The following is a 26,643-nucleotide window of genomic DNA, read 5'->3' as shown; positions in this document are numbered from 1 at the left end:
ACCCTCCTCACCTACATCCTATTACAGTTCTCTCACTGACTCCAAAGCTCACCTTATCAAAGCAAGGACTGCAAAAGGTGAATAAAGGGGGAGAGACTGGCATACTTTAAAGATGACTCTTTAGACACTATCAGTCCATTCCATCAGCTGGGGCCCTACATTCCCAAACAGACTTGATGAGCCTAGACCTCAAATAAATCCCTCTCTCCATTGTTACTGATAATTTCTACCAGAAACAACAAAACAGACCCCTTTTGTGGGCCCCATAGGACCTTGCCCTCAACTTGAATCAACAATGGTAGAGAATGTTCCATCCTCCCTTGAGGATGGACAACATACTCTATGCTACACCTGAGGAAGATGGGTCCTGAAATTGGGGCAGCTTGGCATGTTCCTACTCATGACTACAGAATGTGAGCTCAGATATACAGGGATGCAGAGGTCACATAGGCTCCTAATCTAATGATGGGCCAAAGATCACATCAAATTGATGGGGTTTACAGTCAATAATATTTATACCCCCTTCTCATATTAGGGAGCTACTCTCTACCCTGATCTAGCTTTCTTGTCCTTTTCCCAGCCATGACATCATCACTCCAGACAATAACTTGGATCCACTGGTGTATCAGATTTCAGGCTCAGGGGCAAAAAGAAATAGGAAAAAAAAAATCAACCAACAAACAAAAAAAACTAGCATAACCACAGGCCCTTTAGAATTTAACTAAAATATGCCTACTAAAAACCTGATTGAATGTCTTGAAATTTTTAAAGCACAGACTGAGTCTTTTTAATACATAGGCTGAGTCTTTGATATGTTGACTCTCTTAAAAGCTTAGACCAGGAAGAACAGAAGTGACCATTGGCATGGTTATACACAAATAATGTCAAACGACATAAATTATGCTATGTTGTGTATGGTACATTATATACTAACAAAGGGATTTTACAAAGTTAACTCAATTGCTAAGCAATGTGATTATAGCAATAACTATCTATTGTCTTCTTAAACCCTAAGACAGCAGGAACCTACCATTTCCTCTACAGAGCATATATTTCCCTAATCCTGGAACCTCTAGGGTGGAGTTCACTTTCCTGCATGCTTCTATCAACTCAGACCAAATGATATTGAATCTGCGGATCCCAAACTAATCAATGCAACAAGTACCATCTTAGCATGCTTCACTTCAGACTGTTTCCAGAGACATCAGGCATGCAATTGCCAACCCTTCAGCCTCATTACTCTGGTGAGACCTTTCCTTTCATAGAATTCTCTAATTCCATTCCAGATGGTTCACTTCCTTTCAAAGTCCGAAAACCTAAAAATAGACCAGGTCCTGTGAGACACAGCATATGTTCATGTGTATCCATAAATTAGGACAAAATATATACCTGAAAGCAAAAATACACAATAGTCTGCCATGAGTCAGTATAAAGTTCCTAAAGAAATAGTGAATACTTAGACTTAGATACACTCCTCACCTACGTCCTATTACAGTTCTCTCACTTACTCCAAAGCTCATCTTATCAAGGCAAGGTCTGCAAAAGCTGAATAAGGGCAAGAGACTGGCATACTTTAACGATGACTCTTTAGTCACTATCAGGCCATTCCATTGGCTGGGGCCGTAAGTGGGGAGTCCTGAGATTCCCAAACAGACATTATAGGGCTAGACCTCATATAAATCCCTCTCTCCATTTACTGGTCATCTCTATCAAAAACAACAAAATAGACCCCTTTGTGGGACTCCATACGACCTTGCCCTCAAATTGAATCAACAATGGTAGAGAATGCTCCATCCTCTGAAGGGAGGCAAGACAACATACTCTATGCTACACCTGTGGAAGATGCATTGATATTGGAGCAACTTGGCTTGTTTCTATTAATGATCACAGAATGTGAGCTCAGATCTACAGGGATGCAGAGGTCACATAGGCTCCTAAGCTGAATATGGGCCCCAGATCACATCAAATAAATGGGGTTTATAGTCAACAATATTTATGCCCCTTATCCATATTTGGGAGCTACTTTCTTCCCTGATCCAGCTTTGTGATCCTTTTTGCAGTCAAGTCATCATCTCCCCAGACAATAACTTGGATACACCTGCATATCAGATTTCAGGCAGTGGGGGAGAGAAAGAAAAAAAAAACTGGTACAGCCACAGGCTCTTCAGAATATAATCAAAATTGCCTACTAGCTATCTAAAAAAATGGAGACCCCTCCCCCAACTCTTCATCTGCACTCTTCTAGACTTTAAGTTCATGATGAGTCAACAATTTGTTTGGCTTTATATGTTAACTCTCTTTTCAGACACCAGGCTCCAGATGCTAGCTGGATACCAACCAGACTTCCTTGGACAGACAACCCCACCAATGTGTCCTAGTGCTCCAATTCCCCAGAACCCCAACCCACTAGGGAAACAAAGAGGCAGGCTGCGAGTATGGATTGACCTGTCAACACCCATGTTCAGTGGGAAGCAATTACAGAAGCCAGACTTTGAAGCTTCTGCATCCCACAAAGACCTTAGGTCCATACTCACAGAGGGTTAAAGAATAGGGAAGATATCAAGGGAAAAGTTGGGATATGGGGTTCTGGTGGTCAGAATTGTGTGGAGTTGTACATGCGGTTGTATCCTATGGTTTTATCAGTGTTTCCTTTTTATAAATAAAATGAATAAAAACTTAAAATATTAAAAAGAAAACTACCAGATTTATTGAAAATGGATAATAAACTGGCAGGCTACAAAAATCAATGGCATTCCTCTATGAAAACACAAAACCAGAAGAAGGAAAGATACAGAAATCAATCCACGTCACCATAGCAGCAAAAACAATCAAATATTTGGGAATAAAGTTAGCAAAGGAGTGAAGGACTTATACACTGAAAACTATAAATCATACTTCAAGGAAATGGAAAAACATCCCTTGCTCATGGACTGACAAGATTAACATCATTAAATGATTATCCTGCCCAAAGCCATGTACAGATGTAATGACATCCGCATCATGGTACCAACAAACTTCTTTAAAAGAATAGACCAAATATTACAAAAATTTATTTGGAACTAAAAAGTCTCCAAGACTTCCCAAGCAGCCTTAAGACAAAAGAATAAGACTGGAAGCATTACACTACCTAACCTCAAGCTATACCACTGAACTATTGTAACCAAAACCCTCTGGTGCTGGAAACAAATCAGACACACCAACCAGTGGAATAAAATTGAAGACCCAGACCCAGTAATAAGGCTCCACATCTCTAGCCAACAAGTGTTTTCCAAGTAGACTCAAACCATTGAATGGCAAAAGGAGAATCTCTTCAAATAGCACTGGGAAAGTTGAATTGAAACATGCAAGCACATGAAGTTGTACCATGCTCCAAAGTCAATTGCAACTGGATCAAGGACATGGATATTGGGCTAGAAATACATGGGAGAAAACATAAGCAGGACACTTCACAACTTATGCTTCATAAAAGTTTCCATGGATTCAAATCCAACAGCAAAGAAAACAAAAGAAAAAATAAGCCAATGGAACTTCATCGAACTGAAGACCTCTGCAAAGCAAAGGGTACCACCACCCAAACAGAAGGGCATCTAATGGCATGGGAGAAGATCTTTACACAATGCACAAAATAAATAAATGAATAACCCACATAGAGAATGGGGCCAGGACATGAGCATAAATTTCACTGAGAACGAGATCCAGAGGGCCAACAGATATATGACAAGGTGCCCAAAGTCACTGCTCGTTATATAAATACAGGTAAAGACAACAATGAGTTACCACTTTACATACACACGTGAGAATGTCATTCATCAGAAAGGACAGAAATCACAAATGTTGGAAAGGATATGGAGAAAAAGGAACATGATCCAAACACTGTAGAAAGCAATCTGAAGACTTATCAGCACACTAGAAATGTACCAATTCCTCTCCTGAGGATTTGCCCAATGGAAACAGATTTACCTATCTGAATACTTATGTTCATAGCAGCACAATTTGTTAAGTATCAGGATGTGCAAGCAACCCATATGTCCAACATTAGATGAGTGGCTAAAAAAAGGTTGTTATACACAGTGTAATTCTAATCAGCTATTTAAAATGATGAATTCATCTCTTTTTGCATCCTACTGGATGAAACATGAGGACATCACGTTGAGTGAGATAAGCCAAAAAGAGAGGGACTAATATCAAATGATCTTACTTACTAGTAGGACTTGGCACAAAGTGAAACATGAACTGGACATGGTGTGTTGCAACAAAGCAGAGGACCCTATGAGGGAAGCAGAGGGATAATAAGGAGAAAACTTTGGGGGGCTAGTACCTGGCTATCCTCCACAGGTCCTCTAAGGTCAGGGACATTCAAGTAGAACAGCAGATCATCCCATTGATTCCATGGCCAGGCATTCTCCAAAGAGCCGGGCTTTTGTGTCTTTTTTAGTTTACGATACTTTTCTGACTAGCAGGGGTATTACTGAGGTTCAGCAGCAGTATTCCCAGCAACCATTCCCCCTCCTTTTCTTTTCTTTGGCTAGAAACAGAGATGAAGAGGGAGGAAGAGAGGAGAGAGAGAAGAGACTTCTGCAGCACTGACTTTGCTCATGAAGTTTCCCCTCCTGTGGGTGAAGACCAGAGATTGCAACCAAGGTGCCTGTGCTTGGTGATGTGTGGACTCTACCAAGTGGGCCACCACCTGCACTGCCCTACTTCCTCTTTCTGATAAAGAGAGGCAGAGAGAGAAAGGAGGAGGGAGGAAAGAAAGAAAGAAAGAAAGAAAGAAAGAAAGAAAGAAAGAAAGGAAGAAAGAAAGAAAGGAAGGAAGGAAGGAAATGAGCATAGCACCAAAGCTTCCTCCATTATGGTTGGGACCAGGCACGAATCTGAGTTGAGCACGTGGCAAAGCAGCACACTATATAGATGACCAGTGCTGCCAAACCCTAACAGGAGAATTTAAAACTGAGGGCCACTGAGCCATCTCAGACTGTTAGAGCACCAGCTCACAGGTCTGAGGCCCCAGAGATCACTAATTCAATCCCTAGTACTACCTTATGCCAGTGCTGAGCAGTGCTCTGGTATCTCTCTTCCTGTCTCATGATAAAAAACCATGTCTTTCATTTTAAAAGAGAGAGCTTACAACTGCAAAGTGCCTTGAGCCTTTTGAGATTCTGACAGGTCCTATGTCACCAGCATCTCCTGCAGCCAGAAGTGAAAGCTGTGTGGGGACCAGGGATGGGGAATGGGGTTCTATGCACAGAGCAGTGGGAAGCATGTGCAGTGATGGTGGACCTCAGTAAAGGAGGACCTCCAGTCAGGAGCCATACTTCCGGGGTGCTTGCTCTATCCCATTTGGTTCCAAGAGCCATGAATAGGCTCTTTCTAGAAGCTTTCTCACTAAACAGGACACCTGGCTGTGAAAGACCATGACCCAGAGGCTGAGAGAACAGTGGAGGAACTGAGACAGGAGGTAAGTGAGGCTGGACTGAGATCCCTAGATAGCAACTCCCAGCTACTTTCTGACTCACCCACCCCTGCAGAGTCTCCATTGGTAAACACTAAAGGGAAAGGGGGGAGTAAAGTAGCCAGGCAGTAAGGCACCTGGCAGACTGCATACATTTCCATGCACAAAGACCTGGGTTCAAGCCCTCAGTCCTCACCTGCATAGTCAGGAGCTTCATAAGCAGTGGATCAGTGCTATAGATGTCTCTCCCTCCTCTACCTGCCCCCCACCAGCTCTCAAAAAAAAAAAGATGACAAATTGGGGCTATGAACCATTCAGCCACCAATCCAAAAATAAGCTACCCACTGCCCAAGAGGTGAAGCAAGTCCACCTAGGGTAAACAGCTTAGAACCTTCCTGGAAATAGCTGTCTCATGAGTCTGCATGAAAAATGTCTCAGGCTCCCAGAGGTAGTCTCTTTCTCTTTGAAAAGTCAGCGCTGAACAGGGAAGCTCAAGATGACTCAATACCGCCACCTCTACCCCACCCTTCCCAGAAAGAAAAGAAGAGAGACACGCAAAAGGAAGCAAACATTGGGGCCAGGTAGTGGGGCACTAGGTTGAGTGCACAAGGACCCAGGTTCAAGTCCCTGGACCCCACCTGCAGGGGGAAAGCTTTGTGAGAGGTGAAGCAGGCCTGCAGGTCTCTCTCTCTCTCTCTCTCTCTCTGTCTGTCTGTCTCTCTCCTCTTCCTTTCAATTTCTGGCTGTCTCTGTCTAATAAATACACAAAGATAATAAATATTTTTTAAAAGTAAACAATCAGGGGAGTTAGGAAGATGGCGGACTGAGAAGTCGCTAACAGCGAGTGCTCTGATCGCATCGTCGGCAACGGTAGGATTTTCTGCCTTTAGCAGGCCAGTCAATAAGGGGTGACACCAAAGAAGTGATTACAATTTAATTTTGGTTAAGAATTAGAGTAAAGGTGACACGGACTAGCGGGGCTCCAGAATACCCAGGCGGCGCCGGGCAAGGTGAGTGCGCCGGGCATTGTCCTCCGCCAGCCCAGGAAGGCGGCTCCTCCTCCACCAGTTGCAGAGCGTGGTGGGCAGAGGACCCGGAGAGAGCACTTTAGCTCGGGGGCTTCCTCTTGGGAGTCTCCAGGGTGCACTGCGACCCTGAGGGCGGATCCAAAGACTTCTTGAGTATAGCTCTCACTGGATCAAAGGACTTGGAGCTAGTTTTCATTTTTGAGAAATCCTTTAAAAAAGTCTGGAGTGGGGGGTTTCCCGGAAGATGGCGGACTGAGAAGCGGCTAGCCTTTGAGCTCCGGACACATCTCGTGTAAACAATAGGATTTTCTGCCTTTAGCAGGCCAGCCAATAAGGGGCCATAGCGGTACCACCAAGGAGGTGTCTATAACTTAATTTGGGTTAAGAATTAGAGTAGGGGAAAAAAATTCTTTTTTCTTCCTTTTAATTTTCAAGCATACATCCTTCCCGCTGTCCCCCCCCCCCATAAGCAGTGCCTGGGACCAGCTACTAGCAGGATACCCCATACCACCAAACAGGATGTTTTTTTTTTTTTAATTCACTGATAGACATTAGGGAAGTTCCTCGCACTGCTCTTTAATTACAACTCTTCTTCTTATCTTCTCCCTTTTCTCTCTCTTATCTCTCTCTCTCTTTTTTTTTTTTAATCTTGTCATACAATTCTTTCTTCTTTGCCTTTCTGAAATTGTGAGTTACTTTGGGGAAGAAATATGACCCAGAGTGGACTCTCTATGTGTGTATCTCTGCTCTAGTTCCCTTTACACTCTTGTTACCCCTAGAATATACACTGGATAGTAGATTTGCATAACTGACTATTCTTGCTATCCTATCTTTCTTTTCTCTTTCTTCACTGGGATTTGGTTACTATTTTTTCACGGACTGGAGAAATTGTTTGGCTAACTGGTAACGATTAAACTCCTTCAATACTTACTTCAGTTGCTACTGTAATACCGGAGGTTGGTGAGTGCAATTTTCATAAAGGTATTTAGTACAGTGTTACTTGTGCTCAAAACACAACAACTGAGGAACAACAGAGCATAAAAAAAAGAGAGAGAGAAACACATAAATAAAAAAATGGGTAGATTAAAAACAAATAAAATTGCTACCCCAATGAATGAAGACAAGAGCCTAGAAGAAACCACAAATCAGTCAGAAGTAACCATAGATAAGAAAAGTATGCAAGCAATAATAAACTTATTAATCACATAAATGAAAACAACATTGGAGGAAAGGAATGGCAGTATTAGGGAAACAACAGTTGAGACCCCCAAGGAAAATGCTGATTATCTTGAGACAATTAGAGAACTGAAAGCTGAAATAGCTGTAAGGAAGAAAGAAGCTGAGGCAAGGGAAAGCAGACTAACAGAAGCAGAAAACAGAATTAGTCAGACAGAGGATGAGTTAGAGAAAACTAAGAAAGAGGTGAAAGAGCTTAAAAAGAGATTGAGAGACACTGAAAACAACAACAGAGACATATGGGATGAGCTCAAAAGAAGTAACATTCGTATAATTGGCCTGCCAGAGGAAGAAAGAGAGGAAGGGGAAGAAAACATTCTAGAGGAAATAATACAAGAAAACTTCCCAGACCTGAATAACAGAAAGGATATCAAGGTTCAAGAGGCCCAGAGAGTACCAAACAGAATCAACCCAGACCTGAAGACACCAAGACACATCATAGTCACAATGAGAAGAAGTAAGGATAAAGAAAGGATCCTAAAGGCTGCAAGAGAGAAACAAAAAGTCACATACAGGGGAAAACCCCTAAGACTATCTGCAGATTTCTCAACTCAAACTCTAAAAGCCAGAAGGGAGTGGCAAGATATCTATCGAGCCCTGAAAGAAAAAGGGTTTCAACCAAGGATAATATATCCTGCTAGACTTTCATTCAAGCTAGATGGAGGGATCAACACCTTCTTAGACAAACAACAGTTAAAGGAGGCAACCATCACCAAGCCGGCCCTGAAAGAGGTACTAAAAGACCTCTTATAAACAAGAACATCACTATAATACTTGCAATATATCAGAGTAAACAAATTGTTTTTTTAGAACAATGGCACTACAATACATTAAATCCATAATATCAATAAATGTCAATGGCTTAAACTCACCCATCAAAAGGCACAGGGTGGGGGGATGGATCAGAAAACATAACCCAACCATATGCTGCTTGCAAGAATCCCATCTGTCACAACAAGATAAACACAGACTTAAAGTGAAAGGATGGAAAACTATCATACAGGCTAACGGTCCACAAAAAAGGGCAGGAACAGCCATTCTCATCTCAGACACGATAGATTTTAAATTAAATAAAGTAATAAAAGATAGGCAAGGACATTACATAATGATTAGAGGATCAATCAGCCAAGAAGATTAACAATTATTAACATCTATGCACCCAACGAGGGACCATCTAAATACATTAAGCATCTACTGAAAGAATTTCAAAAATACATCAAGAGTAATACAATAATAGTGGGAGACTTCAATACCCCACTCTCACAGTTAGACAGATCAACAAAGCAGAGAACCAATAAAGATACAAGAGAATTGAATGAAGAGATTAACAGACTAGACCTCTTGGACATTTTCAGACTCCTCCACCCCCAAAAACTGGAATACACCTTCTTTTCAAATCCACAAAACACATACTCAAGGATAGAATACATGTTAGGCCACAAAGACAGCATCAATAAATTCAAGAGCATTGAAATCATCCCAAGTATCTTCTCAGACCACAGTGGAGTAAAACTAACTTTTAACAACAAATGGAAAATTATTAAAAGACATAGAATTTGGAAACTAAACAACATGCTCCTTAAGAACCACTGGGTCAGAGACTCACTCAAACAGGAAATTCAAATGTTCCTGGAAACTAATAAAAATGAAGACACAACCTATCAAAATATTTGGGACACAGCGAAAGCAGTACTGAGAGGGAAACTTATAGCCATACAATCACATATTAAACACCAAGAAGAAGCCCAAATGAACGACCTTACTACACACCACAAGGACTTAGAGGAAGAGGAACAAAGGAACCCTAAAGCAACCAGAAGGACAGAAATCACTAAAGTTAGAGCAGAAATAAACAACATCGAAAATAAAAGAACCATACAAAAGATCAATGAAGCCAAATGTTGGTTCTTTGAAAGATTAAACAAAATTGACAAACCCCTAGCCAGACTCACCAAACAAAAAAGAGAGAAGACTCAAATTAATAGAATTGTAAACGATGCAGGAGATATCACAACTGACACCACAGAAATCCAGAGAATTCTGCGAAACTTCTATAAATAACTATATGCCACCAAGCTAGAGAATCTGGAAGAAATGGAACACTTCCTAGAAACCTATGTGCACACGTATCCATAAACTACTGCAAAATATATACCTGAAAGCAGGATTACACTAGAGTTTGCAGTGAGTACCTCCCTAACACTTCCTCTCCACTATTCCAAGCTTGGGATCCATGATTGCTCAACAAATTGGCTTCATATGTTAACTCTCTTTTCAATCACCAGGTTCCAGATGCCACCAGGATGCTGGCTAGGCTTCCCTGGATTGAAGACCCCACCAATGTGTCCTGGAGCTCAGCTTCCCCAGAGACACACCCTACTAGGGAAAGAGAGAGGCAGACTGGGGGTATGGACCTACCAGTCAACGCCCATGTTCAGCGGGGAAGCAATTACAGAAGCCAGACCTTCTACCTTCTGCAACCCTCAACGACCCTGGGTCCATGCTCCCAGAGGGATAGAGAATGGGAAAGCTACCATGGGAGGGGGTGGGTTATGGGGATTGGGTGGTGGGAATTGTGTGGAGTTGTACCCCTCCTACCTTATGCTTTTGTTCACTAATCCTTTCTTAAATAAAAAATTTTAAAAAAAATAAATAAATAAAAGAGGAAAAGTTAAAGAATAAAAAAAAAAGTAAACGATCTCTGGAAGAGTGTATCATTTAGGGTGGGTCTCATTCATTCATTCACTCACTCATCCACTTATTTTTTCCCAGAGCAATCCATTTCCCAACTCTTTTTGAAATTGTTATTTATAAAAAGGAAACACTGACAAAAACCATTGGATAAAGGTATACAATTCCACACAATTCCCATTACCAGAAATCCATATCCCATCCCCTCCCCTGATAGCTTTCCTATTCTTTTGAAGTCATCATATAGGATTCTGTTGTTGTTTTCAGCATCTCTTAATCTCTTTTTGAGATCTCTTACTTCTTTTTTAGTTGTCTCTAATTCATCCTCAATCTTGCCAATTCTGTCTTCAGCCTCATTGATTCTATTCTCTCTGCCCTCTACTGCTTTCTGGAGTTCATCTATTTTGTTGCCCTGCTCTGATACTGTTTTAGCTTGTTCAGCTAGTTGCCTTTTAGCTCAGTAATTTCAGCTTTCAGCTCTCTAATAACCATGAGATTATTAGAATTTTCTTCCATATTCTCATTTGTTGTTCCTGCAGTTCTGATTACAATTTTTTCAAATTCTTTACTCATTCCTGTTATTATTTCCTTAGCTAATGTTTGGATGTTGAACTCGTTGTTTTGTGCTTCGCCCTCTGGAGGACTTTTAGCTGGACTCTTGTCCTGGTTCGAGTCTCCATTATTTTTTCTTGTTGTTTTAACCATTTTATATAAGTTAACAGTTTTTTCAATCCCTGAGTTGGAGTTCAGTGGTGTAAAAGCCTTTTTTTTTTCCCCCTGTAGGCTATGGTAGCCTGAGGGCTTTTAAACTATCAATAGGCTTCTTGGCTTAATCAATGACTCCTGACCAAGAGATAAAGCAGGTTGTGGCAGAGATAATCCAGTGGTTATGCAAAGAGACTTTCACAGCCCTTCAGCTATGCCACCGAGGTATAGGTCTTCTCCTGAATTTCCCGGTTAGATCTCTGTGCCCTGGTGTCCCTCCCTGTTGCTGCTCCAGATTCTGAGGGTAGTAGCAATGGAGACTCAGAGTTGTACTTGGTGAGTCTCTGGGGAGTCCTTTCCTCCCTTCAGCTGTCCCCTTGTTGGTGGAGCAGACTGGAGGTGGTGTCTCCACTGACAAACTGTTGAACTGTTAGCAGTCACTTAATCTCTCCTTAGGCCCCTCTCTCCTCTCTGTCACCAGCCACGCGTGTTTGTACTCACGGGTGATTTACTGGGTTTCTGTGGTCATTCTAGTCCTGTCTTGTTTCGGTCCGGGTGGTCTCCTTTGGTATTCCTAGTTGATCCGGGAGAGGAGAGGAGAGAAAGCGATCTGCTGCTCGTAGCTCCGCCTCCGAGCTTTCTTATTCTTTATTCCTCTGGGATTATGGACACAGGGTCATTACGGGATGCAGAAGGTGGAAGGTCTGGCTTCTGTAATTGCTTCCCCACTGAACATGGGTGTTGACAGGATGATCCATACTCCCAGCCTGTCTCTCTCTTTCCCTAGTGGGGCGGGGCTCTGGGGAGGTTGGTCTATAGGACATACTGGTAAGGTCATCTGCCCAGGGAATTTAGGTCAGCATCATGATCACCTCCCAACTCTTAATGCATCCCTTCTTACCTACCCCAGACAACTTCCCCTTTTCATCACCTCCAAAATAGGCAGCAAATACACACTCACCCTGGGGAGAGAACTTGTTGCTTTCAGAAAGCCTGGGAAAGCTGAAAAGACAGCTTAGTGGTTCTGCAAAATGCATCTCCTTCCAGAGGCTCCAAGGTCCCAAATTTGATCGCAGGCACCACTAGAAGCCAGAGCTGAGCATTCCTCTGGGAAAAATAAACAAATGAGTGGATTAATGAAAGAGTGAATTAAAATGAAAGACCCAGAGATACAAAAAAATGAAGCCATTCACATCAGATTCTTCTCCCAGCACCCATACACTGAGGTTTTGATTAAGTAACAGCTTAGACTTGTTGGAAAATTGGGTTTCCCAGACATGTAAACTTCCACCCTCCAACACATTCAGGGGATCCCTCCTTTCTGGTCTTAATACTGAGGACCAGGCTTCCCTGAGACTGACCCATCAGCAAGGCAGAGGCCTTCTGAAGCTTCTACACCTCCCTCCTCCCTTTAGATTTCTGGATGGGTGGGGTCCCCACTGCCCTACAGGGCAGACTCAGGGAAGACACACACACAAACACACACACACACACACACACACACACATAAATATTGCACCCCTACATGTAGACTTCCCCTCAGGACACCTAAACACAGCATCCCAGGCCCTGATGGAGATTGTGACCCCCAAGCCTCCTCCCTCCCAGTCTCCTGACATCACAAAGGTATCAGATGGTGACCTGACTGTCCTGAGTCTCCCTGGTGACTCTGGGCTGACAGAAGCAGGCAGGAACCAGCCCTAGGGAGTAGGCCAACCTCCAGTGGCCTGAAGTTTCATCCTCTTCCTCCCCCTGGCTCACCAATGAAAATCTCCAAAAGAAGCTAGGGTACAGGCTTCCTACTGGTGCCTCCAGTCCTGGTGGCTGAGGGCAGAAGGAGCCAAGAGCAGCTACCACGAGTGATGTCCTGGCTTCAGGCCCTGGGCCCTGTTGGCTGCTCCTGACCTTTGGAATGGGCTTTATCTCAGGGTCTGGGTGCCCCACTTCCTGCAAATTCCAGAAACAAGAGGCCATTTGCTTGTGGGCTGGACTAAGCGAGTACCCCCGTGACCTGTCCCTGAGCACCCACAGGCTGACCCTGGCCCACAACTCACTGATGTTTCTGCCAGCGCTGGACCTGGGGCTGCTCAGTGACCTGGTCTCCCTGGACAGCTCACAGAAGGGCTCCGTGAGGTACTGGACAACACCTTTGTAGGGGTCTCCTGCCTGCTGTACCTGGACCTTAGCTGCAATGTACTAGCAGCCATGCACACGGGGCCTTCTCCCCACTGGCTGTCATGCTGCAACTCAACCTATCGCACAACCCACAGGTGAGGGCAGTGCCCTTCTGGGCCTTCACCAATGCCAGTGCCCTACGACTGCTTGACCTGTGCTACAGGGGCCTACACAGCCTCGACCAAGCTGCTCTTAGTGGCCTCCCAGACCTGCACAGCCTCTACCGTAGCGGGAACCCATGGAGGTGCAACTCCTCCCTTGTGGACTTTACCATCTACCTGCTGTGGGCGCACCTCAGTCTCCCAGGTGAAGGCTGGAGGGTGGGCTGCCCCCTGAGCTTGGGATCAGCGGGGTCCTGCAGCAGGTCTGTGGCTGGGGGAAAGCAGGAAAACTCAATGAGGTTTAAGAATAGCAATCCCCAGAGCTAAGCTCCAACCTGAACTCACCTCTGACTTGTTGGTTGTCCTTGGATAAGATGCCATGTCCTGAAACTCAGTATCCCTATCAGTAAATTGAAGATGACAGTGGTGTCACTTATCTCTGGATCTGTCACATTAGTGAAACTGACAAGTGTGGGAGTGGTGACATCACTGCAGAGTACCTAGTTGTCGGGAATACCCCAACCCCATGGAGCAACATATTATGGTCACAGGACCTGAAGCTGGGTAGGGAAAGGGGACATGAAGCAGGAACTTGAAAGGGCCTGGAGCCCAGAAGGCGGGGGGGGGGCATGCAGCAGAGACTCGGCAGTGCCTAGAGCTGGGCAGAGAGAGAACACATGGAACAGGGACTCAGCAGGGCCTAGAGGTGGGTGGAATCAGGGACATGGAGCAGGGCCTGGAGGCAGGTGGGGAAGGATGCATGGAGCAGTGCCTGAAATTGGGCAGGGAGGGAAGACAAGGAACAAGGACTCAGCAAGGCCTGGAGCTCTGGAAGGAAAAGGAACATGGAACAGGGACTCAGCAAGACCTGGAGCTGAGAAGAGAGGCTCTGGTCTGCCTTTCTCTCATTAAAATTAATTAAAATAAAAAGGGTTACTGACACAGTAGCCTGGGAAATGGTAGTGACTTGTTCCAGGAAGCCTTTTTTTTTTTTTTTTTTTTGTGCAAACTTTGTGGTCTGGGTGTGGAAACAAATAAATACGTGGTTTAGCTTTCTTTTGGCTTATCTGCAGGAAGGAGTTAAACATTAAAGACCTGGGAGGAGGGGTTAAGAGCAGCAGCAGATCTGATCCTCTCCTCTCCTTCCCTCTCTTTCCACCCTCTCCCTCCTTTCCTCTCCTTCCCTCTCTTTTCCTCCCTTTCCCTCCTCTCCCCTCCCCTCCCCTCTCCTCTCATCTTCCTGATCAACTAGGAATACCACCTGGTATTCCTAGGAGACCACCTGGGACCAAAACAAGACAGGCCTAGAATGACTTCAGGAACCCATCAAATCACCAGTGAGTGCAAACACCCGTGGCTGGTGGTCAGAAGGAAGATTAAGAGGTTGGTAACAGTCTGGCAGTTTATCAGTTTATCACTAGAGACACCACCTCCAGTCTGTTTCAGTCTGAAACTTTTGTATCACTTTTACTACACTCCCATTAAATGTTCCCAGATAAACTTAAAATACAGAGGAAATGCAGATGAAAGAGAAGACTGCTTCATCTTTATTTGTCCAGTTAAAACTGTTTAACTGTTAAGAACAGAGAACATCACCAAACTTTGGTAGTTGGGTACATGTGAAACTACACCCCAGTAAGTTTAAAATTTATAAACTACTATTAAATCATTACTATAAAGAAGATATTAAAAAGCATTAAATGGGGAGACAGGCAGGGAGGCAGGCTTCATTTTTAACATACCTTCAAAATAAATAACAAAACAACACAAAACTTCTGTTTTTCTATTAAATGTGCTGTACCCATTCTGGTTTTGATTACCCATGGAAATAGACATTTTAACTAAATTCAGTATTTATTAGTTCCTACTGGAGCAAGGCATTTTTTCATCAGGACCAGAAGTAGATATAAAGATAAGAATATTTTGTTTGAGTTGGTGTGCCCAGTGGAGTGACTGTACCTCTAGTCCCTCACTGCAGAGAGGAAGCTTCATAAGTAGTGGACTATGGCTCCAGGTCACTCTCTCTTTCTCTCTCTCCCCCTTCTGTCTTAATTACTTCAGTCCTATCATGTGAAAGAAAAGAAGAGAGAAGAGAAGAAAAATGAACAGAAGAGAAAGAAGAGAAGATAGTTTGGTTTGTAATGACTACAATTTTACCATATCCTTTCTCTGGGATTTAATTTATATCATGGGATGGAATGAAAATCTAAACTGAAAGGGAAGCTAACACCAGATCATAGCAATTCATTTTATTATTCTGTAAAATATTTGGGGTTTATCTAAATTGTCACGAGATTTAGATTCAGATATAGGACAGTTCTGTATCCACCTTCTCCCCTTTGGTTGGCAGTAAAATATTGATAAAGTCTTCCCAAGTTATTCTCAGATTATAAATCATTCTATGCCTTAATTCAGAATGGGGTTTCTTTCGGTTTCATGCAATCATTCAAGCTCTACCTCCTCTTCGAAGTTTCCACAATCCTCATATGTGGAATTCCTTTATGGAGTCACTGATAGTTTTCTGCTATATGTCAACTAAATCTTTACATAGGAAATTTATTTATGACCTTATACCCAGGATAGATCAGAGCCCCTGTTCAATGACCACAAAAGTATGTAAGTCTCCTTGTCTCTTATGTGGGGTTTATATACATATATCGAAAACAGTGTTTCCTTAGGACTCGGGAAATAGCAGGTTGTGTGATTGGCCATGTGTGTGACCAAGCCTTGGGCCCTGAACTATATGAATGGTGCCACAGCATGAGAGGGGACTGGTGCTATGGTGTCATTACCTCTCTTTCTGTATCTCCACATGAAACAGTGAGTTGTGTGATAAATTTTGCATGCATTTGATCTCAAGCTCTGGAAAAAAATAGCAATAAAATACATGTAAAGAAAATACATGTAAAGAACCTTTTTTAAAAAGAATTAATCACTTCTCCCAGGCAAATCTTTCAGTACTGGGTACCCTTTTTTAAATACATTATTTATTTTATTTTTGAGAGATATGCAGAGAGATGAAGACAGAGAGACAGAGAGAAACAACTGAGGACTGCTCCATTTAGGCTTATGGTAGTGAGGGGGATTGAGCTTGGGCAGTTCCTCCTTGCTAAATTTGGGGTACATCTGGGAATATTGAAGTCTTTGCTCATGGAAGAATCTGAGGCAAGCAGTTTCCATTTTGCTGGATTTTTCAATATATTCCTTAGCCTCCAAAATTAATTCTCTCAAGGCTATTATTTAAGGCTATTCAAAATCTGTAACCATTTGCACATTTCTATTTATTTGTTTATTTATTTATTTATTTATTTATTGCCTCCAGGGATATCACTGAGGCTCAGTGCCTGCACTACGAATTCACTGTTCCTGTGGCATTTATTTATTTATTTATTTATTTTGATGGTACAAAGAGATTTTGTGAAGGGAGTGTAGATATAAAGAGGTAGAGAAAGGCATCTGTAGACTCACTTCACCACTGTGAAGTGACGCCCCCACAGGTGGGAAGCCAGGGACTGGAACCACAATCCTTGAGTGGGTCCTTAAGATATATACCATATGTGCTTAACCCAGTGCTTAAGCCCTTGGCCAGCCCCATTTGCATATTTCTCTAGAAAAATCTTTAAAAATTATTTTTTCCCAGTCCATCTTTGGATTCTATGAATCCCTCTTTGCCATGGGGTGGAATAATATCCTCTATGCACTTCAGCAACTCCACAGTGTCATCTATGGACCAGTGGGCTTTGACTTCATTTGTTGCCATTTCCAGGCTTGGGGTCACTAAAACTTTCCAGATATGTAGATGCCACAAGCAGGAGTACAAACTACTTCACTCCTCTTTTTTTTTTTTTTTTTTTTTTTTTGGCATCCAGTGTTATTGCTGGGGCTCAGTGCTGCTCCATGAATCCACTGCACCTAGTGGCCACCATCTTTTTTGCACTGTTGCTGTTTTGCCATTGTTGTTGTTGCTGTTGCTGTCATTGGATAGGACAGAAGGAAACTGAGAGGAGAGGAAAACAGACAGGAGGAAAGAAAGACACTTGCCGACCTGCTTCACAGCTTCCTGCAGATGGGGAGCTGGGGGCTCAAACCTGGAACCTTGCAGTGATCCTTGCCTTTCACACTATGTGTGATTAACCTGCTCACTACTGCCCAGCTCCCCCACTGCTTCTCTCTTGAGTTTACTAGTAGCCCGTTTATATAAGCTGTGCAGTACAGTCTTCCCTCATTTATCTTGGTTAATCTGTGCCAGACACTAATGAGATAAGTGAATTTCCATGAAGTAGGATTCTTTATTTATAAATCAAATATTTCTGTAGTTAGAGCATAGAAAATCTGTTTACAACCTTCTAAATGTGTTTTTTTTTTCAGAATCTTAGAGCTCTATACATGAAATAACACTCCTTTAGCTTTGCTTCTTTTTGAAAGAGACAGTAGCCATTGTATGGATGTTCTTTTCCTCTTTACAGATGGTGTGAATTATAGACTCATCCAAGTGGTACTGGTGGGCAACCACCAGGATGTTCTTGCCAAGAGTTTCACCTTCTCCTGGATGGTAAGCATCTTCCTCTGGCGTTTAGCCAGAAGGCTTAGAAGAAGCAGCACATTTAGGAGCCATTTTGGGGCTTAGATAAAGATTCTCAGAAATCACAAACACAAGAGCAAAGATGCTTCTGATGCATAGCCACATAGAAGTGCCTATGAGATATGTTGAATAAATTGGTTTATTTCTTAATTTTAATCATTTATTTACTCTTTATTTTACTGTTAAAATAAAGAGTAAATAAATTATTTACTATTTATTTAGGCATCTGCTTGGTTTCAGGTTGAGGATGAAAATCAGACTGAGTGAGGGGAGCAGAGGGAGATGCATATAGAAAGAAAAAGAGACAACAGAGACAGAGAAGGGAAGACCCTTCACCATGGCTCCACCTCTGTTGAATTTTCCCCTGCAGAAGTTCTATTTTGTGGTGGGAGAGTGCTCCTACTGAGACCAATTCTTCACCACTGAGCATATCTTTGCGCTCTCTCTCTAGTGAATTTCCTAATATTATTGATGTCTAAAGAATCATTTGGGAGTTTAAAATTTTCTCTCTTCAGATGCATTCTGCAATGTATCCACAGGGTGGCAGCACATCACCACAGAGCAGGTTGTTTCTAAGTATTTTGTGGACTATGGAGAGGGCAGGTTTTGGACAAAGGGAATTTTAACCATTGAATTGAACAGATCATACAAAAAATAGTTTCTCTTATGGTGTGTTGAACAATTTGGCATTTAGAATTATTATTTACTTATGTGTCCCTACTTATTAATTCCTTCATTTTTCCATGACCATATCTCTTTAGTTAAGCACATGGTAGATTCAAGATTATGATATAGACTGCTTTATTATTATTATTATTCCCTTTTGTTGCCCTTGTTTTTATTGTTGTAGCTATTACTGATGTCGTTGTTGCTGCATAGGACAGAGAGTAATAAAGAGAGGAGGGGAAGACAGGGAAGTGGAGAGAAAGACACCTACCTGCTTCACTGCCTGTGAAGCACTGCCCCTGCAGGTGGGGAGCCTGGACCTCCAACAGGATTGTTTACCCAGGTCCTTGTGCTTCGCGCCACATGCACTTAACCTGCTATGCTACTGCTCTACTCCGTTTTAGACTGTTTTTTTTTTTCCTTTTAAATTACAAAAAGGTTGCAAGTCAGAGAAGTAATGGGAGGGTGAGTGAGAGGAAAGCAGAGAGAAACACATCATATCCCCACCTCTTGTGAAGCTTCTCCCATGCAAGTGCTCTCATGCAGTGATTGGCTGACAAACCCAGGTGCAAGCACAGGTTAAGGTAGATGCTCCCCATGTGAGCTATCCAACACTACACCTTGAAGAGCTTTTAAGGATATGCTGTCTCTCTTGCTCTCATTCTCTCACTCTTTTTTCCCTACTTTCTTTGATTCCTGTCAGGGTTATAGCTGGCACTCCATGTATCCCCTCCCAGTAGCCTTTCTTCCTTTTTTCTTATTTGATAGGGCAGAGAAATTGAGAGGGAAGGGAAAGAAGTTGTATTCATGTGTCAATAACTATATTGTAAAAAATTAACCTTCCCCCAATAAAGTAATTTAAAAGGGGGAATCATCATGGGGAAAAATATTACTGAGTAAAGTTTTAGTCCAAATGCTTTTGCTTTATTGTTTGTAATTGGGTATCCAAATAGTTTTCAGGTTAAAAAATACAAGAGGTAAAAAAAGCACTTTTCTTGGGCATGAATTCCTGATGCAATGAACTTGAGTGCTCAGACAGAGAAAGATATCATTATTAGAGTGTGAGTTCCACACACACTTCAAACATGGAGAGCCAAATTGAGAGCCTTTGCCTGAGTCAGCTGTCTGAGAATCAGCTTCTGCTGTCCTGGGCCTGTGTTATAAATCTTAAACAAGTCAGAGTGGCCCAATGCTAATTTTTTAAAGTAAAAAACATAAATAAAGATAGGCAGCAAGATAGCCAGGGTGATGGTAGTGGGGGTGGCTGGGCAGTGGCGTACCAGTTGAGCACACATAATACTAAGTGCAGGGATCCAGGTTGGAGCCCTCACTCCCTATCTGCAGGGGGAAAGCTTCACAAATAGTGCAACAGGTCTGCAGGTGTCTTTCTCTCTCCCTCTCTACCTCTTTTTTCTCTCAGATTTTCTTTGTCTCATCCCATAAATTGAAAAAAATGCCTCCAGTAGTAGTGGACTTGTAGTGCCAACACTGAGCCCCAGCAATGACCCTGGAGGCAAAAAAAAGCAGGGACAGTCAAGTGGTGGCATAGGAGGTTAAGGGCACATGGTGTGAAGTACAACGACTGGTCTAAGGACCCTAGTTCAAGCCCCAGGCTCCCCAACTGCAGGAGGTCACTTCAAAGCAGTGAAGCAGGTCTGCAGGTATCTGTCTTTCTCTCACCCTCTCTGTCTTCCCCTCCTCTCTCAGCAATGAAAACAATAACAACAGGGGTAACAACAAGGGCAACAAAATGGGAAAAATGGCTTTCAGGAGCAGTGGATTTGTAGTACAGGCACTGAGCCTCAGCTATAATCGGGAAAAAAAGGAAAAATAAAAGAGACTGCAGACTTGAGAGTGAGAGCAAAAGAGAGAGAAAAAAGAGAAGATAACCCTCAGCTCTAAAGCTCCCTTCAGTATGGTAGAGCTAGGGGCAAATGTGGGTTTTACATGTGGAAAAGCAGTGAGCACGCTATCCAAGTGAGCTAGCTATTTAGTTGACCTTGAAGTATTTTTAAGGTGTAAATAGTCTAAAGCCAACACTTATAACTAAGTGGGATGATTAACATTTTTGAGACTCTAATGAGTTGACTTTAAAAAAAATATTAAAAACTTGGAGGATAGGGAGATAGCAATATAGCTATGCAAAAAATTTTCATTCCCAAGGTTCCAGGTTCATTCCTCAGCATAATAAGACAGAGCTGACTAGTGGTCTGATTTGTGCACCTTCTTGTGCCATATATATATATTTAAAGGTCACTTTTTGAAGAAATAAATTAATAAAGCAAGTTGGTCACGGGCCTTTGTTTACTGGGTTACAAATAACTTACACTATTTAAAAAATACCTCAGTTTTATTTTAGTTATCTTTGCCCACAAAGTGGTGATGTCATTTGGTAATTATGTGGAACTACCTTTTTTATGGAATTTTTCTTGACAAATAAAGCATGCAAGTCTTATTTGCTAACATTGTCTGCTAACATAGCTCCCTAGTGCTGCAATCCATGGTGTGTGTGTGTGTGTGTGTGTGTGTGTGTGTGTGTGTTTACATACACACAACAGAGCTTCATGCTATTCCAGTGCTTTTGATGAGATTTTTTTTCATTTTTCTAAAAATATTTCTTAATGAGAGAAGAAACTGAAGAGGAAGAGGAAAAAGAACTAGAGCAACCCACTCCGACCTTTTGGTTCCTGTTTATTAATCATTTTGTCCTGCTTTATATCTTACCACATTTCAGCTACCAAGTTACAGATGCTATCAAGTTTCCATCCTGACTTCCTTAGGCAGATAACCTCACTGATGTGTCTGGGAACTTCACCTCTTCAGAGCCCAACCCATTAGGGAAAGAGAGAAACAGACTGGCAGTATGGATAGACCTAAGTAGGAAAGCAATTACAGAAGCCAGACCTTCCACCTTCTGCACCCTATAGAGAAATTTGATTCATACTCCCAGAGGGGAAGGAATGATAGGGGAAGATGATTACAGGGCTCTAAACTCCAATGCTATCAGGACCAGGAAAGAGAAGAGAAAAAGATGGACAGTTGGAAATAGCTATGGGTGTAGGTGTGACTTAGCAAGAGAAGGCAGAACCATAGAAAAAAAAGGGCAAGTATGTCTAAGTATAGACAGTTACAGAGATAGTCAACCCACATCTGTAACCTTGGGAAAACTACTACAGTTTCCAATGGAGGTAATGGGGACACGGAACTCTGGTGGAGGAGATGGTATAGGATTATAACCCTGTCATCTCATAGTTTTGTAAATCAGTATTAAGTCATTTATAAAATAAAATGAAAGAACTAAAGCAACACTCTGACTCGTGAAATACAGTGACTCTAAGTTGAGTTGAGACCGCCTACTGGAGCATCTGAAGCCTTTACCCTCTGTGTCACCTCTTAGGCCACACTTGTTTCCTTTTGAAGATGTGTGTGTGTGTGTGTGTGTGTGTGTGTGTGTGTGTGTGTGTGTGTGTATATATATATATATATATATTATCTTCCCTTAATTTTAGAATATTAGACTAGTGTATGGCATCATCTCTCTTTCACATCCCTTCTTCTTCTAGCGTTTGCCCTTCTTCTGTAGCCAGTCAACAGCATCAGGTTGAGCCTGATGTAAAGTTTCGAGACCTCCTTTGAATCTGGAGAGGTGGCAGTCGTTGACTATGTGGGTCATAGTCTGTCTGTAGCCGCAGGGGCAGTTAGCAAGTCTCTCTCCATTGATATTAGTCTTTATGTACACATCAAGACAATTTCCATTTTAGTATTCTTATAGGAAAAGCTTTAAGATGCCCTCACTATTTGATTTTGTCTTCTACTGAGACCACCCAATTTTCACTGAAATTTAATAAAGTACCAGTGATAGGAGCTTGAGTGTGTGTATGACAGGCCTCCTGTCTTCCTCACCTGACTTCTGGGCACAGTCCTACCAGGAGATGTGCTGCTCTACCTCAGTTCCATTAATTAATTTATGTATTTATACCACCAGGGTTATCTCTGGGCTTGATGCCCTCATGATACTCTCCACTCTTGATAATATATATATATATGAGGTAGCTCCAGGTTGAAGTCTAGTGTCATGGTTAGAACCAGTTTTAAAATTTTAATAAAGGTATTATTAGAAATACATTAACAATTTATGTCCAGTGTTGAAATTAAATCAGTTTACTAATTTGAAAACTCAAGTGCTTAAAGGATTATATACTCAGAACTGAAGTTTTAAGTATTGAGTGATAACAGATCCAGTGCTCTAATCATGTGATAAAATGTTCTTACTCATAAAAGAGGGGTGGGGTTGGGGGGGGCTGAGGTAGTACACCTGGTTAAGTGCCCAAATAGTGGGAAATGCAAGGACAGGTGAAAGAATCCTGGTTCTAGTCCCTGGCTCCCCACATGGAGGGGGTTTGCTAGCAAGTGGTCTTCAGCAGGTCTTCAGGTGTCTGCCTATCCCCTCTCAGTTTCTCTCAGTACTATCCAACAACAACAACAACAACAATAACAACAATAATAGTGGCAATGGAGAAGGGGAATGGCTTCCAGGAGCAGTGGATTCCTAGTGCAATCACCCAGCCCCTGTGATAACCCCGGAGGCAAAGAAAAGAACCAGTTTAGGAGGGGGTCATGAATTTGTAGCAGGTGTGGCCCTTCCCCAGTCTCCAGATAGAATAAACAGCTTAATAACAAAGAAATGGCTTCAGGGCTGCCCAAGAAAGGCTGGACTGAGGCCCCAACCTATTTGGGAAGTCCTGAGATTCCCAGACATGATGGGCCTAGACCTCAAATAAATCCCTCTCTCCATTGTTACTGGTCATCTCTATCAGAAACAATAAAATAGACCCATTTGTGGGCCCCAATAGGACCTTGCCCTCAACATGAATCAAGAAAGGTAGAGAATATTCCATCCTCCAAAGGGAAGCTGGACAACAAATTCTATGCTACACCTGAGGAAGATGGGTCCTGAAATCGGGGCAGCTTGGAATGTTCCTATTCATGAACACAGAATGTGAGCTCAGATCTACAGAGATACAGAGGTCACATAGGCTCCTAAACTGAATAAGGGCCCCAGATCACATCAAATTATTGGGGTTTACAGTCAACAATATTTATATACCTTCCCCATATTTGGGGATCTTCCACGATCCAGCTTTCTGGTCCTTTTTCCAGCCATAACATCATCTCCCCAGACAATATTTTGGATCCACCTGCATATTAGATGTCTGGCTCAGAAAAAAAATGAGTATAATCATGGGACCTTTGGAATATAACCAAAAAGCTATCTATAAAATGGAGACCCCACCCAAATCTTTATCTGCAATATTCTAGCTTTAGGTTCATGATTAGTCAACTACTTATTTGGCTTTATATACTTATTTGGCTTTATATAGTAGACCTTTGTGGTGTCTGGAGATACTAGGCAACCCCCTCTGGTCTAGACAGGAGGGGCAGAGAAATAGTGTATGAGTGAGTGAGGGCAATGCCCCTGCATCTATGCTGCCTTTGGTCCTTCTATTTCAGTGGGCACCCTTCCCCATCTAGGACTCTCAGTTTCACTGACAGATTTATAAGCAGAGGAAAGGAACCATAGGAAAGGCACAATTCATAGGATAAGCGCAGTCTGACTTTATAACATGAGGTAGAATATGTGTTTGCATGGAAACTTGGTATAGGGGTAGGGAGTGAAGATATACTGGCAGACTGCTGAACTGAAGAGGCGGCGCTATTTCTTAAAATATTGGAGACCTGGTTTGGGTTCCAGATGCCAACTTGACTTCCTTGGGCAGACAATGCCACCACTGGGCCCTGGAAACCCACTTTCCCAGAGCCTTGACTCACTAGAGAAAGACAGATAGGCTGGGATTATGGATCAACCTGCCAGTGACCATGTTCAGTGGAGAAGCAATTACAGAAGCCAGACCTTCCACCTTCTGCACCCCACAATGATCCTGGGTCCACACTCCCAGAGGGATAAAGAATAGGGAAGCTGTCAAGGGAGGATATGGGATATGGAGCTCTGAGGGTGGGCAATGTGTGGGAATGTACCCCTCTTATCCTATGCTCTTGTCAATATTTCCATTTTATAAATAAAAAACTGGAGACAATGGCACTATTTCTTATAGAGACAGTTAAGTTATAAACTGGAGAGATAGCACTGTCTTAGTTATGAAGCATCAGAATTCATAGGACAAGCTCATTCTGAGTGTATAACATGCGTGTTTGCAAAGAGACTTGGAATAGGGGTAGAGGTGATAGATTAGAAAGACAGATGGAACTGGTTTCTTTCTATCTCCCTGTCCCCTGACATTCCAATACAACACGTAAGGCAACATGATATAAAATCAGGGGCCCAGGAATTACAGCACCAGCATATTGGAATTGCATGAAACAGGCCCCATGTCTGATCCCAGATACCAACAGTCAGATAGATAGACAAACAGACAAACAGACAGATCCATCACAACATGCCATACATTTCAGAACCTTCTCAAGGATTCCTTCTCAAGCTGAGTAAAAGTCACTCTATCCAATTGTCTATCCTACAAGAATGAGGGCCTTTTGTTTATTTGTTTCCATTCTGATTGATGAATTTTTTCAAGGATACCAAGTAGGGTCTTAGCAGTGTCCTCGAGAGTTCTGCAGAGCAGTCTTCCTCACCTCCTTCAAGCTCCTGCTAGAATGTCTTCCTCTCTCTGAGACCTTTTCTAACCATCATTAAGTTATAAAGTCTACCAGCCAAACAATATTGCATTAGATTTCTCTATTTACCATGCCAGAATTTTACTTATTTAGTTCTCAGGCATCTATCTCCCTATAACAGCTCCAGAAATGTGGAGCCTCTTATTCTCTCTATGAGTGTGAAAACATAATGTAACTGGCACATGATCTATGGATGATCAGACACAGAAGTGAAATAAATATTTATGTGCAAAAGAATATGTGATGGTGGTTAACTGTATTATCAAATAGCTGAATGTTACCATCTGCTTATACAACCTTGAAAGTTTACCTTTGTATCCAGAGAACACTTCATTCATTGTTTAATACTGTGACCATATGGAACTGCATGCTTTATGAATTAAATTTTATTATATTTATATGTACCTAGTAAAATATTTTTTAATTCCTAAAGGCCCCTGAACACCTTCAGGCCTCCACCTCCTCCAGCAACCCAGGCCCATGAACAACCTCGGGCCTCCTCCTCCTCAGGACCCCAGGCCCCAGAACACCCTCAGGCCCCCTCCTCCTCTCAGCACACAAGGCCCCTGAACACTCTCAGGCTTCCTCCTCCACTCAGCACCACAGGCCCTTGTACACCCTCAGCCCCCCTCCTCCTCTTAGCACCCCAGGCCTCTGAACACCCTCAGGCCTCCTCCTCCTCTCAACACCAAAGGACCCTGAAAATCCTCAGGACTCCTCCTCCCCTCAGCACCCCAGGCCCCTGAACACCATAAGGCCACCTGCTCCCCTCAGCACCAAAGCCCCTGAACACCCTCAGGCCCCCTCCTCCTCTCAGAACCCCAGCTGCCTGAACACCCTTGGCCTCATCCTCCCTCAGCAACCCAGGACCATGAACACCCTAAGGTCCACTCCTCCTCTCAGCACCCCAAGCCCCTGAAAACTCTCAGAAACCCTCCACTAAGCACCCCAGGCCTCTGAACATCCTCAGGCCTCATCCTCCTCTCAGAACCCCAGGCCCCTGAACACCTTCAGGCTGCCTCCTCCTCTCAACACGCCCAGGCCCCTGAACATCCTCAGGACTACTCAGCACCCCAGGACACTGAACACCCTCAGGCCACATCCCCCTCTCAACACCCCAGGCCCCTGAACACCCTCAGGCCGGCTCCTCCTATCATCACCCCTGGCCCCTGAACACCCTCAGACCTCCTTCTCCCCTCAAAACCCCAGGACCCTAAATACCCTCAGGCCTCATCCTCTCGTCAGCACCCCAGGCCCCTGAACACCATAAGGCCAGCTCCTCCCCTCAGCACCTAGGCCCCTGAACACCCTCAGGCC

General features: G+C 42.9%; 1 protein-coding gene across 4 annotated transcripts in view; it reads left to right on the top strand.

The window, feature by feature from the left end:
- Nucleotides 1–13,325: 13,325 nt before the first annotated feature.
- Nucleotides 13,326–26,643, top strand: part of LOC132540452 (leucine-rich repeat-containing protein 52-like) — a 282,090-nt gene continuing 268,772 nt past the window's right edge. Inside the window, exons 1-3 of one of the 4 annotated variants that reach the window (XM_060198187.1) lie at nt 13,326–13,593; nt 17,855–17,940; nt 21,371–21,660. In XM_060198187.1, coding sequence (XP_060054170.1) covers nt 13,350–13,593; nt 17,855–17,940; nt 21,371–21,424 — 384 coding nt within the window. In that variant the 5' untranslated portion in view covers nt 13,326–13,349 and the 3' untranslated portion in view covers nt 21,425–21,660. Of the gene's footprint in view, nt 13,594–17,854; nt 17,941–21,370; nt 21,661–22,387; nt 23,519–26,643 lie in introns of those variants that run through there. The other 3 variants (XM_060198188.1, XR_009551632.1, XR_009551631.1) reach the window with 3 other exon arrangements.

This window comes from Erinaceus europaeus, chromosome 9, assembly GCF_950295315.1.
Source record: "Erinaceus europaeus chromosome 9, mEriEur2.1, whole genome shotgun sequence".
Classification (NCBI taxonomy): Eukaryota; Metazoa; Chordata; class Mammalia; order Eulipotyphla; family Erinaceidae; genus Erinaceus; species Erinaceus europaeus.
This window is presented reverse-complemented; position numbering and strand designations above follow the sequence as displayed.